This window comes from Gallus gallus, chromosome 3 (genome assembly GCF_016699485.2).
Source record: "Gallus gallus isolate bGalGal1 chromosome 3, bGalGal1.mat.broiler.GRCg7b, whole genome shotgun sequence".
Classification (NCBI taxonomy): domain Eukaryota; kingdom Metazoa; phylum Chordata; class Aves; order Galliformes; family Phasianidae; genus Gallus; species Gallus gallus.
Window position 1 is genome coordinate 22,787,803 of NC_052534.1, and position 13,162 is coordinate 22,800,964.

Consider the following 13,162-nt stretch of genomic DNA (forward strand, 5'->3'; position numbering starts at 1 on the left):
GTTTCTTAAAGTCCTTAGGAGGAAATACCTTCTAAAGCAGTTTGTAAAAGTTTAGCTTGTAAAAAATATCTCTAAGAAGAGGTCTGTTAAGTAATAACTTTAGAAGTTCTGAATGTGGCCTTAGGGTGAGAAGTGGTCCTTTTTGTCCAATTGATGCAGTTGTAGTTTATATTCAGCTTAAGTTTGTCTGCTTTCATAAATGAGCATCCGAAGCATGGATCTTGAACTCATTAACATCTAACATCATTAGCATGCTAACATCATTAGCAACTAACAGTTATCTCAACTCTGCTTTTTATTGCTTTGTTTTAGTTTAGTTTTGTTTTTTCTCTATAGTCATTATAAAATACCGATAGCTATCTCAGAATGGAATTGCCCCAATTACCATTGCTTTTTCTCTTTTCCCAAAGGTCTAATGCTTTTTGTTAACCAAGAGCAAGACAGGCAATGTAATATTGTGGCTTTATTTAGAAAATAAAGGCAAACATGTTATAGGACCAAATTTTTAGTCTTCACCAAAACCACTAGCACAGATTTGCATGTTTTGTTTGCAGATGAGTAATTTGAAGACTTTCTCTTCATCTGTCTTTATTTTTGTATTTGTAGGATGCATGTTGAGGCCAGTGAGTTTCAGCAGTTACAAAAGCATAGAATTCGTTATTGCTGTAAAAGAATATATTTTTCAGGTAAAATTTTGGAGCCAAAAAGTGGCAGTGTAGTCTTAACTATAGGGAACAGATTCCACTGCTTCCCAGAATCTTCTTAGCTTGTTTGTACTTAAGTCTTAAATGTTGTACGGTATCATAAGGTCAGTATCATTTAGTTTCTGAACACCAGGGAGTTTGTTGTATTGAGTGTTTTTCTTGAGACTGTTTTGCAGCTTTGAGACTCTCAAAAGCTGAGCTACCTGAAGGCTGCTTTTAGTTTGAGTCAGGGTGAATCACAGGGCATCCAGAATGTGCCCTCTGTGTATTTGTACTGTTTGTGGAGTTTCCATTCCTCGCTGATTTACTGTATGCAATTCTTGAACTCAGTGTAAGAAGTCAAGGTGAGACTTCACCAGTGACAAGTTTGAGGCTGAAGGAGGATGCATTTGCCTATTCTTGCTCTTTTCTTCTTTGTTAAAGCTTTCAGTAAATACTTCAGTTGTTTATTTTTGTTTTTAATGCATGTGCCACAGAAGAAAGGTATGAACCAGACATCACCAGTGTCTGCATCAAAGGCTCAAGATAATTTGAGACAACATCAGCTATCAAGTCTTCTGAGCAACACGCTATCAGGTCAACCATGGTCTTTTTGAAATCATTCTGTTGTCAGTTTTTTTTGGTTTTTTTTTTGCAGCAATAGATTCTTTTTCACAGTGTCAGACTTGCATTGTTGGCTCGTGTTGATAGAGGTTATCGGAATTTTATTTTTAGGAGACTGCAAACACAGTTTTTCAGTATTCAGTGTGTGTGCTTTTTGAAAAGGTGAATCTGGTCTGTAGAGAATTAGTTTTTCCCTCTATAAAATCCAACGATTTTATATATATCCATTCATATATCCAATGAACTGTCTTTTATTCTTCTTTTTTGCAACTTGGAGAAATGCAGACATCAGCTACAGAATTCTCTGAAACTTTTGTATCTTCTCTTGTGATAGTATGAATAAGTTCATATGAAAAAGTTAGGTACAGAAAAGTTCAATGAAGTTAGATAGTTAAAAAAGAGTATAGAAAAGTTTGATAAAATGTACTGTGATTTTTTTTTCCAGTAAATTTTTGGGACGCTGTGCTTACGGTACTTGAAATTCTTGGTGTGTTGCAGTGGTGTGATAGGAAATCCTTATATTTAAGGCTTTCTGTAGTTTGCAGTGCAGAGTATCAGTCCTGTTCCATTTTTAGATGCCAGTTTGTCCCCAGGGTAGTTATATCAGTGTTCTTATGTGTGTGAGGTGTCTTTCACCTAAAAGCCAAAAACTCAAGTAGAATGGTTGGGATAGGTACATCAAATTGTTCTGTTCTTGCTTAGGATGACAGTCTTTTTAATGTATTCTTTATAGGGCAGGACTCTGGAGGAAAAATCATACAGCAATCTCTCGGAACATCACAAGAAAAAGGAGTAGGATCATCTTCAGTTCAGTGTTTACAGGTAGAGAATATTTTCATTTGTATGTTTCCCTTTAAATTTTAGTGAAGTTGACTTAGCAAACATTGAGTATTTTGACAGTTGATATTCTGAAAATGCTGTTTTGAGATGTCCTTGTTCAGTGGAGTTTGATTCTGTTGCTTTCTGAAGATACTTTGATATGACATCACAGTTCTTTCATTTAGTTGAAGATGAGTTAGGCATACTGTTACTTATTGTAAACTTAGCTATTGTGCACGTGGTTGGGTGGGGATGGTTTATGAGGAGGAACAGAAAAATTCCATCTAGCCTTTGATTCTTACTGCATTGTCTTCTTTCCTTAGCATATGTTCATTTCCCACCAGAAGTTTTCCCGTGTGTGAGAGAATTATGTACAAAACTTTAACAGTACTTCCAGGGTTTGGGTCTAGAAGGGGAGGCCAGTTTTTGTAGAATGCAAGTAAATTGTGAGAGAAGATACAATTGTTACATTCCCAGACTGAGCAATTGAGGATAGGAGGTAAGGGCTTGAATTAGGCCAGGAGATGCAGGTTTAGTTGAGGATAGAGCTAAATTACAAAATCACAGGAAAGAAAAAAAGGGGAAGGACCTGATTTACAATTTCTGTTCATTGCTGTAACTGTACTGACTGATATACATGTAGTACAGAGCATACAATAGTGCTCAGTTATAAGTTCAGCTTGGTTTTTTAATTATTGGTCGGATTTGCTTTCTTATGTGAGGGTGAATGCTTTCTATGCAATGGTGGTACAGAGTACTGTTTCAGTGTGTCTGCTTCATGCCATTCATGTTTTGGTAAGGAGGATGTTCTGTACTTAAAAGGGCTTTCACCCAATCTATTTTTAAATCAAAAGTAGCTTTTTCTTCTATGACTGATCTTGTTAGCCAGTTGACTAGTGTCTTGCCAAAAAAAAAAAAAAAAAAAAAAGAATAGTTTATATTAAACAAAAGCCCTCTGAATCACAGTAACTTATTCAGGAGAATATTTGGATTGCAGTAATGCCTCTCATATAATTGGAACTTGAGTCTCTACCAACCTTAGAGAACCACATGTTTTAGGACAGCATTCTGCTGCAAAATGATTTCATAAATGTGTAAGGAAAGCAGAAGACACAGATCTGATGGTTATATGTGTATCGTTAACACTGAAAAATTTTCTAGGACTGCTTTCAGCCCTCAGCTAAACACTTTGGCTTTTGAAAATTTACATATGCAACCTTAGCCTACTTCCCTGACAAATACTTTAATTCATCAGTATCAGACAAGGTGACATGGGGAAGACAGTTTCTGAGAGCAGATTTCTTTTCAAAAGAAAAGAAAGCTTTTCACCTGCTACGTTTGATAACCAGCCTTTTTCCTAGCGAAGAATGTATAAGCACTGCAGTTGAATTTGCCTGTAAACGAGATTGTTTGTGATCTAAGAGAAATGACTTCCATATTTCATTGTTAACGTACGTTATGAAAACATGAGATGGTTAAATGTGTTCATACTTGCTTGGTGACTGCACTTAGTATTGGTACACATAGCTGGCGGAAATAAATGCTGAAATGTGAGCTTTGCAAAGGAAGGGATATGCTATAATTTGTCTCTTACTTTGGACTTAGGTGGATGGTCATTTAGTCGGACAGAAACGACCTGCTGCTAAACAGTTAACTAAAGGAGCTTTGTAAGTCATTATCTTTATTTGTAATTTTATTACAGATATTTTCTCCAACTTTCGTCTCCCTTTAGTTTGTGGTAGCATATAAGCTATGGTTAGACTATGTGCTAATTATAGATATCAATTGCCATTGCAGTATGTTACAGCAGTTACAGAAGGATCAGATGCAAGCTGTGACACCGGATAAAAGTCAGTTCAGATCATTAAATGATGCAGTTCAGAGACTCCTTTCATATCATGTGTGCCAGGGATCACTGCCGACTGAGGAAGACTTAAGAAAAGGTAATTTCCATCTTTTAAATTGGCATTGAGGTTGTAATTAAATTTAGAGCAATTAGAAAGGGAACATTTGAAAGTTTGTGCATGTTACTGAAGTACAGTGTTTGAAAGTATGTTCTTTGTCTTTATAGTGGACAGTGAATTTGAATCTGTAGCTACACAGCTACTGAAGAGGACACAAGCTATGCTGAACAAATACAGATGTTTACTTATAGAAGATGCAATGGTGAGCATAATGCGGATACAAGAAATGTTTATATGATGTGATTGAGTTTGTAAAAATAGTACAGGAAGGTGAGAGCTGGCATTACAGTTAATTTTGTTAATATTCTTTAATGATATATCATTATGTGTATGTATATAAAGAAGTATACACACACACACGTATGTATGTATATATATATATTACTCCTATATCCTGTGTGTATATATATATATGCGGATAATCTTGGGAGCCATCAAGGACCAGTTAAAGGTCAACCAGGGGATCAGGCCCAGTTAGCATGGGTTTACAAATGGTAGATTCTGTTTGACACACCTGATCTCATGCTATGACAAGGTGACCCACTTAGTGGATGAAGGTAAGGCTGTCGATGTGGTCTACGTGGACTTCAGTAAGGCCTTTGACACTGTCCCCTACAACATTCTTGTGGAGAAGCTGGCTGCCCACGATTTGGATGGGCGTACACTCTGCTGGGTGAAACACTGGCTGGATGGCCAGGCCCAAAGGTTGTGGTTAATGGAGTTAAATCCAGTTGGCGGCTGGTGTCCCCCAGGACTTGATACTGGGGCCACTTCTGTTTAGCATCTTCATTAATGATCTTGATGAGGGGATTTCAGTTGCACCTTCAGTAACTTTGCAGATGACACCAAGTTGGGAGGAAGTGTTAATCTGCCTGAGGGGAGAAAGGCACTACAGAGGGACCTGGATAGACTGGATTGTTGGGCCAAGGTTAATTGTATGAGTTTCAATAGGGCCAAGTGTTGGGTCCTGCATTTTGGTCACAAGAACCCCAGGCAACCCCACAGGCTTGGGGAGGAGTGGCTCGAAAGCTGCCTGATGGAAAGGGCCCTTGGTGTACTAATGGACAGTCAGCTGAACATGAGCCAACAGTGTGCTCAGGTGGCCAAGAAGGCCAATGGCATCCTGGCTTGTATCGGGAATGGTGTGGTGAGCAGGACTAGGGAAGTAATCCTACCCCTGTACTCAGCACTGGTGAGGCCTCACCTTGAGTACTCTGTTCAGTTTTGGGCACCTCAGTACAGAAAGAACATTGAGGTGCTGGAGCAGGTCCAAAGAAGGGCAACAAGGCTTGTGAAGGGCTGAAGAGAATATGCCCTAAGAGGAACTACTGAAGGAACTGGGGCTGTTTAGTCTGGGGAGAAGGAGGCTGAGGGGAGACCTTTTTGCTCTCTTCCAATATCTGAAAGGTGCTTACAGTGAGAGCGGGGTTGGCCTCTTCTCGTTGGTGACAGGTGACAGGATGAAGGGAAATGGCCTTAAGTTGCGCCAGATTAAGTTTAGGTTGGATATCAGGAAACACTTCTTTACAGAAAGGGTTGTTAAGCACTGGAATAGGCTCCCCAGGGAGGTGGTTGAGTCACCATCCCTGGAAGTGTTTAAAAACTGTTTGGATGTGGTGCTCAGGGATGTGATTTAGCAGAGGGTTGTTAGTTAGGATAGGATGGTTAGGTTGTGGTTGGACTCAGTGATCTTTAACGTCTTTTCCAACCCGAGCAATATATATACATAGAATCATAACATCATAGAATTGTGTGTGTGTGTATATATATATATATATATATATATAAAATATGTGTGTGTGTGTGTATGTATATATATACATATACTATTTTATATAGTATAAATTACAGTATATATTACAGTTTACTATTGTACAAGCAATCTCAGGGACCAACTTGGATTTTTCAGTGTAGACTCACATCTCAAAATCAGTGATTTATGTTGAGTTCATATTTTACATGCTGCCTGAGGCTGCTGTTCATATATAAATTCAGTAGACATTAAGGACACATTAACTTCTGCTGTTTGTTTATACTTATACTTTGCACTTGCTCTGAACAGGCTGTGCTTCTAGTGGACAACCATAAAGAGTCTGGTCCCATCCACTTATCTAATGGTTGGGAGTCATTTATCACCAGTGATAAGATCCTCTCTGTCTTTCCTTCTCCAGACTGAGCAGTCCTAGGTCTCTCAGCCTTTCCTGATTAGGGAGATGCTCCAGGCCCCTAATCATCTTTGCAGCCCTCTGCTGGGCTCTCGCTAGAAGTTCTGTGTTTTCTGAACTGAGGAGTCCAGAACTGGACCCAATACTCCAAATACAGTCTCATCAGGGTAGAGTAGAGGGGGAGGAGAACCTCACTTGACCTTCTGGCCATGTTCATCAACCCAGGATACCATTGGCCTTCTTGGCCACAAGGGCACACTGGTGGCTCATTTTAATTTAGGAAATCATTACTTCTTAGAAACTGGGTGGAGTTTCCTATTTTTGTCATAAATGCTACTAAAATGCTACTGTGAATGCTTTCACAGTCCCAGGTTTGAGGTAAAAAGAAATCCAGCTTGCACAGAGCTACTTGAAGTATGTATTTTGGAAGTATCAGGAGATCTCATTGTGGCTTCAGACACAATAGTTTTCAAGTTCAGAAAAATTCAAAGTTTGGGTATAAAAGACATTCAAATCATTCTAGTTAGGTACAGGAATACATAGTAAAATAGGGTTGCATAGTAGATGTGTCACAACTAACATGGCTTTGGAATCTGGCAGTCCTGTTTAAAAGATAGTTACCATCCATATATATTTGCAAGTAATTGCAGATGCAAAAGGGAGATAGAGGTGAAAATCTGTTCTTTTAGCATCTGGAACATTGTATGGTATATCCCATTTAGTCATTTTGGATGAAGTTACGTGGAAGAATCTTTAAGTTTGGAGCTAGTTACCTGTGCTGTGACTTAATAGCCAGTGAGATTTTTTCTGTGATGGATGCATCTTCTGGCGTGAAAGCATGGTCTGCAAAATACAACTCAGCATAAACTGCGTGAAAATACCAGTACTAATGGGAGAGGAGTGCAGGGGAGAAACAAGATCATGGGGTGGTCTCACTTGCAAGATTTTTGCTGTTTTTTTTCCTTCTGAACTTTACTGCATGTAATGTTTTCTAAGAAAAGCACTCAGCAGTAAATGTATTCAGTTGTGAAAAGTTGTAATACTTACAGCTAGTTTAGTTATTCCAGTTGTTAAATTTAATAAAATGTGAATAATACTTTATTGTTGAATTGGAAAAGTTGTGATCATTGTAAGATCATTGAAGATGCTGTGGAATTATGGATGATTTCCACACATATATATGTAAGCCATTGAAAAGTAACTAAACTATAAGTGTTTTGATTTAGTACAGACATATGAGTGGCTTCAGAGGTGTTTTTTTTTCTTTTCCCTGCAGCGGATAAATCCATCTGCAGAAATGGTTATGATTGATAGGATGTTTAACCAGGAAGAAAGAGCATCTCTGACCCGGGAGAAGCGTCTTGCACTAGTGGATCCTGGTAAGTGATTGTTAGCTTCTGAATCTTAAGCATAGCATTGATAGTTAAAAAATATCTCTAGCTACAGCGAGGCACTGATTGTTAGCTGTTTTAAAAAATATTCAGAGGAAGTGTGATAGTGCAATTTTGGAGATGGAAATACTAGTCTTCCTAATACCACATTTGGAATACTTGCAGTGCTTTTAGTATAGTTTTGCTGTGTACACTATTTGCATACTGTGCTGCTTAATTCAGTGATAAGTTCCTACTCTTAAGCATATGCACATTTCTTAAAGACATAAATTGCTAGACTGTGGATGTTACCTGAATTTCAGTACTAAGAGAAACGTGGAACAGTTTTTTTGTAAACATATGCTAAATAGTTAAACGTGGTTTTAGTAAATGTAGGTAAAGTAAAATGTTGCTGCTTAATTTTTCAGATGGTTATCAGGCTGATTTTTGTTGTTCTGCCAAACAATTTGATAAAACAGCTGACGAAGCACAGACCAGCAAAAGCGACCATCAGTCTAGCAAAACATTACCTTCTCGAAGTCAGACTACCAAAACCCAAGCCAGAGACCGACCAAAATCCATCTCAGCAGAGTCCACAAATCACAATAAACTTCCTCTAGTGCCTAACAACATTTTGACGTCACAAGAAGGAACTACTAAAAAATCGGAGAGCCTCACTAAAGCTTTAAAGTTTGAGAAAGCTAATTGTTCTTCTGGGAGCCAATATAAGGCCCTTTCTGAAGAAAAGATGGCTGGCAAAGTTCTCAGCAAGTCAGCTGAAAATTCTTTGAGTTCTGAAGACTTCTCAAAAGCTGTATCAAGAGGCAATCATGGAACACACAATAAAATATCAAGGAATACAGTCCAGTCTTTCTCAAAGCTAACATGTAATAATTCCTTCAAAGACAAAACTCTGAGGAGCCCTCCAAAGAATGAGGTTTTACATCCTGATAACATGAAAGGCTCCAGTGAACCCCAGCAAGACTTACTGCTGAGTAAGAGTTTAGAAACGACATTTAAGAATATCTTGGAACTTAAAAAAACTGGGAGACCGACACAAAACGAGGCATCGAGCAGTGGCTCTGTTGACTTAGAATTTCCTAATTTTTCACCTCTCGCTTCACAGGAAAACTGCTTGGAAAAATTTATTCCAGACCACAGTGAAGGTGTAGAAACTGACTCTGTTTTAGAAGCAGCTGTAAATAGTATCTTAGAGTGTTAATAGTTACAATACCCTGGAAAAGTTATGTTTCTCTTAGCAGGAGCAAATGTGAATGACACCACAAGTACAGCCTGACATACATTTAAGGTTAACCTTTCTGAACTAGATTCTGTTCTGTGTTTGAGAGCAATACTCATTGTGGTTACAGTGAGATAGCCAAGTAAAGTTAATCCTTGTTAGAATGCAGTCTGTTAGGGCCTTACTATTTCAAGTATTATTATGATAGTGCTTTTGATAATTGTGCAGTCCTGCAGCGTAACAAGGTTGCAGGTTGTTAGGCCCTATGTAATATGGTAATATACTGACAATCACAGTCATTTGAAAGGATATATTTATTAAGAAAACATTTTTTTAAAAAGTGATGGAAGCAACAATTCTCCCCTACCCTTTTCCACAAACCATCAGATTTTTATGTTGTTCTGGAAAACCCACTGTACCTCTATTCAGAAGTGATAATTTGCTTTGTAATGGAATCTGTGTTCTAGGAGTCTTAAGTTGGAAGGATGTCATCACTGTGTTAACAAGGTTTCATAAGTTGAACTTAAAGTGCTTTTCTATTGCTTTTTGAGCAGAAACTAGTCCTTGATATATTTGTAGTGGGTAAGTTTAGTCTGTGAGATGATATTATATGGTCTTAGTCACAGTGGCATGATATGAAGTAATAAATGCTTGACTAAGGAGGGTAGATTGGAAGCCTGTAAATGGCTTCTCGTGTACAGGTTGAGGCCATGATAGAGCCATGAATTTATATATATATTACATATATATTAACTCTTCTTCAAGAGATATTGCATTTTATAATTGGATGTAGTCAGCCTTGAGTCTTTCTGAAGTGGTATAATTTTTTAATTGTTTTTTTTTTTCTTTGACTTATTTTTTTTTTTTAATTTTTAGACCAAGTGTCAAAAGCACTTTTATTTGAAAACTGTTAAGATATTTGTAGCTTATATTTTAAGAGGACATGAGCCTTACTTTGAAAAAATTTCAAGGCCAGTGTTTATTTTTGGTTGTTTTTTTGCTTTTTTGCTATCAGAGAATGTTGAAGCATCCACTGTAGCAGTCATAATTATCAAGATATGTACAGACCAAAGTTGATCAGCAGTCCCATTGTTAAAACATATCTGAAAGTGTGTAATTATTAATTCATATTGTAGAGCCAAGTGAAACTATTGCATGGTTTGCATTTGGCTTGCTGTCATGTTGGTAAGATAGAATCTTATTATTTTATTTATTTATTCTAATCTATGATGTCTTTTTTTTTTTTGCTGCCCATGCTGCTTTTTCATAGTTTACTTTGGTCATGAGTGCTTTTGTGCACATAAATACGCTGCCATAGTCTCGTGCATGTATTACATATGTCTGCTCAGAAGGATACAGCTTTTGTGATTTCTAAGATACGCTTATGTTCTCCCCCAGACCTCCCCCCCAGTTTCTTAGAAATTACCGGTCATTTTCCAGACTTAATGATTACAGTCTTCATAATCTCGAGGCTCATTATGACAAACTGTGGTTGTCAGTTAGATTGCCAGGAAGGAAAACAAAAGGTAGAGTTTTGCTGTCATGTAATTCAGTCCAGCTGAGTAGTGTAGAAGAAAGCAGAATTATGTCCTTGTGACAGTGAAAGATTACAGTGCAACTCAGTATTGAGCTACAGTCCACTGTCTGACCACTAAAGGAAACCAAATCTCAAAAGCAACATGAGAAAGATGAACTTGTTCCAAATTCGTTTTCCCTTTGAAGTGGATGGAAATACTGTTGGTGGGGTTTTTTGTTTTTTTTTTCTTTTTGGTATATTACTAGTTGCCATTTAAAAAAATTGTGCCAATTTTAAAGTACATGTTTGTAAAACCCAACATTCCCGAGTGTTGTATAAAATATTCAAAGTAATAACAAGCATTGCCAGTTTTAAATTTTTAGCTAAGCGTCCATAGAATAGACTCTCAGGCAGTTATTTGTTCTCTTACAGGCGAAACTGACGATGTAGTCTTCACCTATTGCCTTTTTAGATCTAATGGTATGCTCATGGCTGTGTATTCTGATGAGTATACACTTTGATTTTGGAAATTTAACCATTCTAAACTATCTGAGAAGAAAAACAGGAAGTTACACAGCTGTATGCTAACTAGTTAATTCTGTTCTAGAGGAAAAAAGTTGCACATTTGTTGATACACTTGCTTTTTGTGCCACCTCAAAATGGGTACAGTGTCTGTACAGCGAATATGCAATGGATGCATATCAGGCCCCGTGTCTCCTATTGGATCTTATTTTCGGATGGGGACAATGACATTGAAAATGACAAATTGCAAAACGTAATGATTGTTGATCTGGTCAGACTCATTTCCCTGAACTACTTAATAGAGGAGCCCATTGAGTGATCCTAGCAAGGTAAATGTTAGATTGATCATGTTCTGTTGTTCACTCCTTTGAATTCAGTTCTAAAGGAATTCTGGTACGTTGTGAAGCAGGAAATGGAAGAATTGTACTTTTGTTGTGTTTTTTTCTTTTTAGAAGAAGTCTAGATTAATCATATGGACTCGAATCCAGCGAAGTATTGTGAATGTGCATGACTTTAAACATGTTTTCATTATTTTGCTGGATCAGCATTGTGTTTTCAATGTTATTTAATACTGCCTAATATTAAAACAAATTTTAAACTGGCAATTAAGAAAAAGATGTTCATTTTGAAGATTTTAGTATAATTTATCTGTTAGATTAGGGAGGCCTTACAGACTGACTTCACTTAAAGAGGATGTGTCACTTATTGTCAGTGTGGTATGGACTTTATTTGCTTAAATACCTTCATTTGTAAAGTATGTCTCACTTGAAATTGCTTTGTATACATTTTGTAAAAATATTTATAAAATGTTTTGTAAAAAAAAAAAAAGTATAACAAATTGCAGTTTATTTTGTTATGTTGGATAAATACTGTTAAAAGACACAAGTCAGTAAATATATTGTTAATCCATGGATAGGAAATGTTTAGTTGGAGATTACAAATTGAAACAACCATTGCAATACAGCCAAAGATTTGGGAAAAATGCGTATCTGTGATTGTCTTGATTTAACTAAGTTGAATATTTACATTTCCAAAAGAGGATTGTTCTCAGTTTTAAGTAATATGGTTGCAAAATATTCCTACTTCCTTGCTTTTTAAAATTTATCTGTATTATGTAATATTATATAGGCCAACTCTTCATACTCTATGAAACTTTTGAATGTACGCTACTGAGGCTTGGTTCATATGGCATAGCATACAGCGATACATACAGTAATACTCATACCAGAATAACAGGACTGACAGTGATCCTGCTATGTTGTCATTATAAATCTTACTATGATGAGGTTGCTGAGAGATGTTCTTCTCCTGTCTGTTTGCACAGAATAGCGGCATCATCTTCCTGATAGCTCAGGGAGATAGTAGAAAAAGAGTTTCTGTTTGTCAACCAGCCATCTCATCCATGTTGGCTGTATTTCCCATTTCTTTCTTTTGGCTGTGAGAAGAAGATACTTTAATTGCTGATGATGTAATGCTTCTTCCTCCTTCTAGAAGGGTAATTACTTCTTACTGTGATTGAATTTTTCAGAAAACGTGCTGAGATTCTGATCTAGTAAAGCTCTTATGCTGGGAACTTCAACACTTTATATTTGGAGGCAATGAAAATGAAGGATTGGTGAAGTACACCACCTCTCATCGTGGATTAGGGCCTGCCATGTTGCAAGGTAGAAGTCTTTATGGTTAGTATTCAGTTATTTTGTCAACAAGACAAAATAAACTTGCATTTTGAAAGCTTCTCACATGGATTCAGTCAGTAACAAAATGAATAAAACCAACTGTATGTTATTTTAATCTCTATTTGGGTTAGGATGGCTAAATGTGTTGGATTTTTTTTTTCCTCTTTGGCATATCCACGTAAAATTACAAGGCAAGCCTTTTGGGCTGTGAGACATTGCATGTACATTTTACTGGGCAGCTCATGGTCACTTCAGATTATCTTCTTGTTAGAAGAGCGTGGTATGTTTTAAGTTGCCTTTTAATAATGGTTTTGGGGTGAGGGGATAAGCGACTTGTGTTTATTCCTTCCTTGAAGGTGGAATTTCTGAAGGTTCTTGAGCATGCGAGATAATACATAGCTTATTTAAGAAGTTTTAAAAGAAGTATCCGTAATAGCTACTTGCAACAGGTAAGCAAGCAAACTTGAGCAATCTTGCTGTACTAGGGCAGAAAAAGATGAAGAAATCATAGTGAGAAGAAAATCATAAGATCGCCCCATTGTAATGCCGAGCATAAGAACCTCTGGCTTATTTCAGAGTTGGG

The 13,162-nt window shown here is 37.1% G+C and overlaps 1 protein-coding gene across 8 annotated transcripts in view; it reads left to right on the plus strand.

Moving 5' to 3' along the window:
* Positions 1–12,700, plus strand: part of GLTSCR1L (GLTSCR1 like) — a 45,878-nt gene extending 33,178 nt beyond the window's left edge. For all 8 annotated transcript variants that reach the window (XM_040697394.2, XM_025148872.3, XM_015283845.4 and 5 more), the window contains 7 exons: positions 1,181–1,280; positions 2,041–2,129; positions 3,732–3,793; positions 3,924–4,069; positions 4,198–4,292; positions 7,532–7,634; positions 8,054–12,700. In XM_040697394.2, coding sequence (XP_040553328.1) covers positions 1,181–1,280; positions 2,041–2,129; positions 3,732–3,793; positions 3,924–4,069; positions 4,198–4,292; positions 7,532–7,634; positions 8,054–8,847 — 1,389 coding nt within the window. In that variant the 3' untranslated portion in view covers positions 8,848–12,700. The remainder of the gene's footprint in view (positions 1–1,180; positions 1,281–2,040; positions 2,130–3,731; positions 3,794–3,923; positions 4,070–4,197; positions 4,293–7,531; positions 7,635–8,053) is intronic.
* Positions 12,701–13,162: the final 462 nt, after the last annotated feature.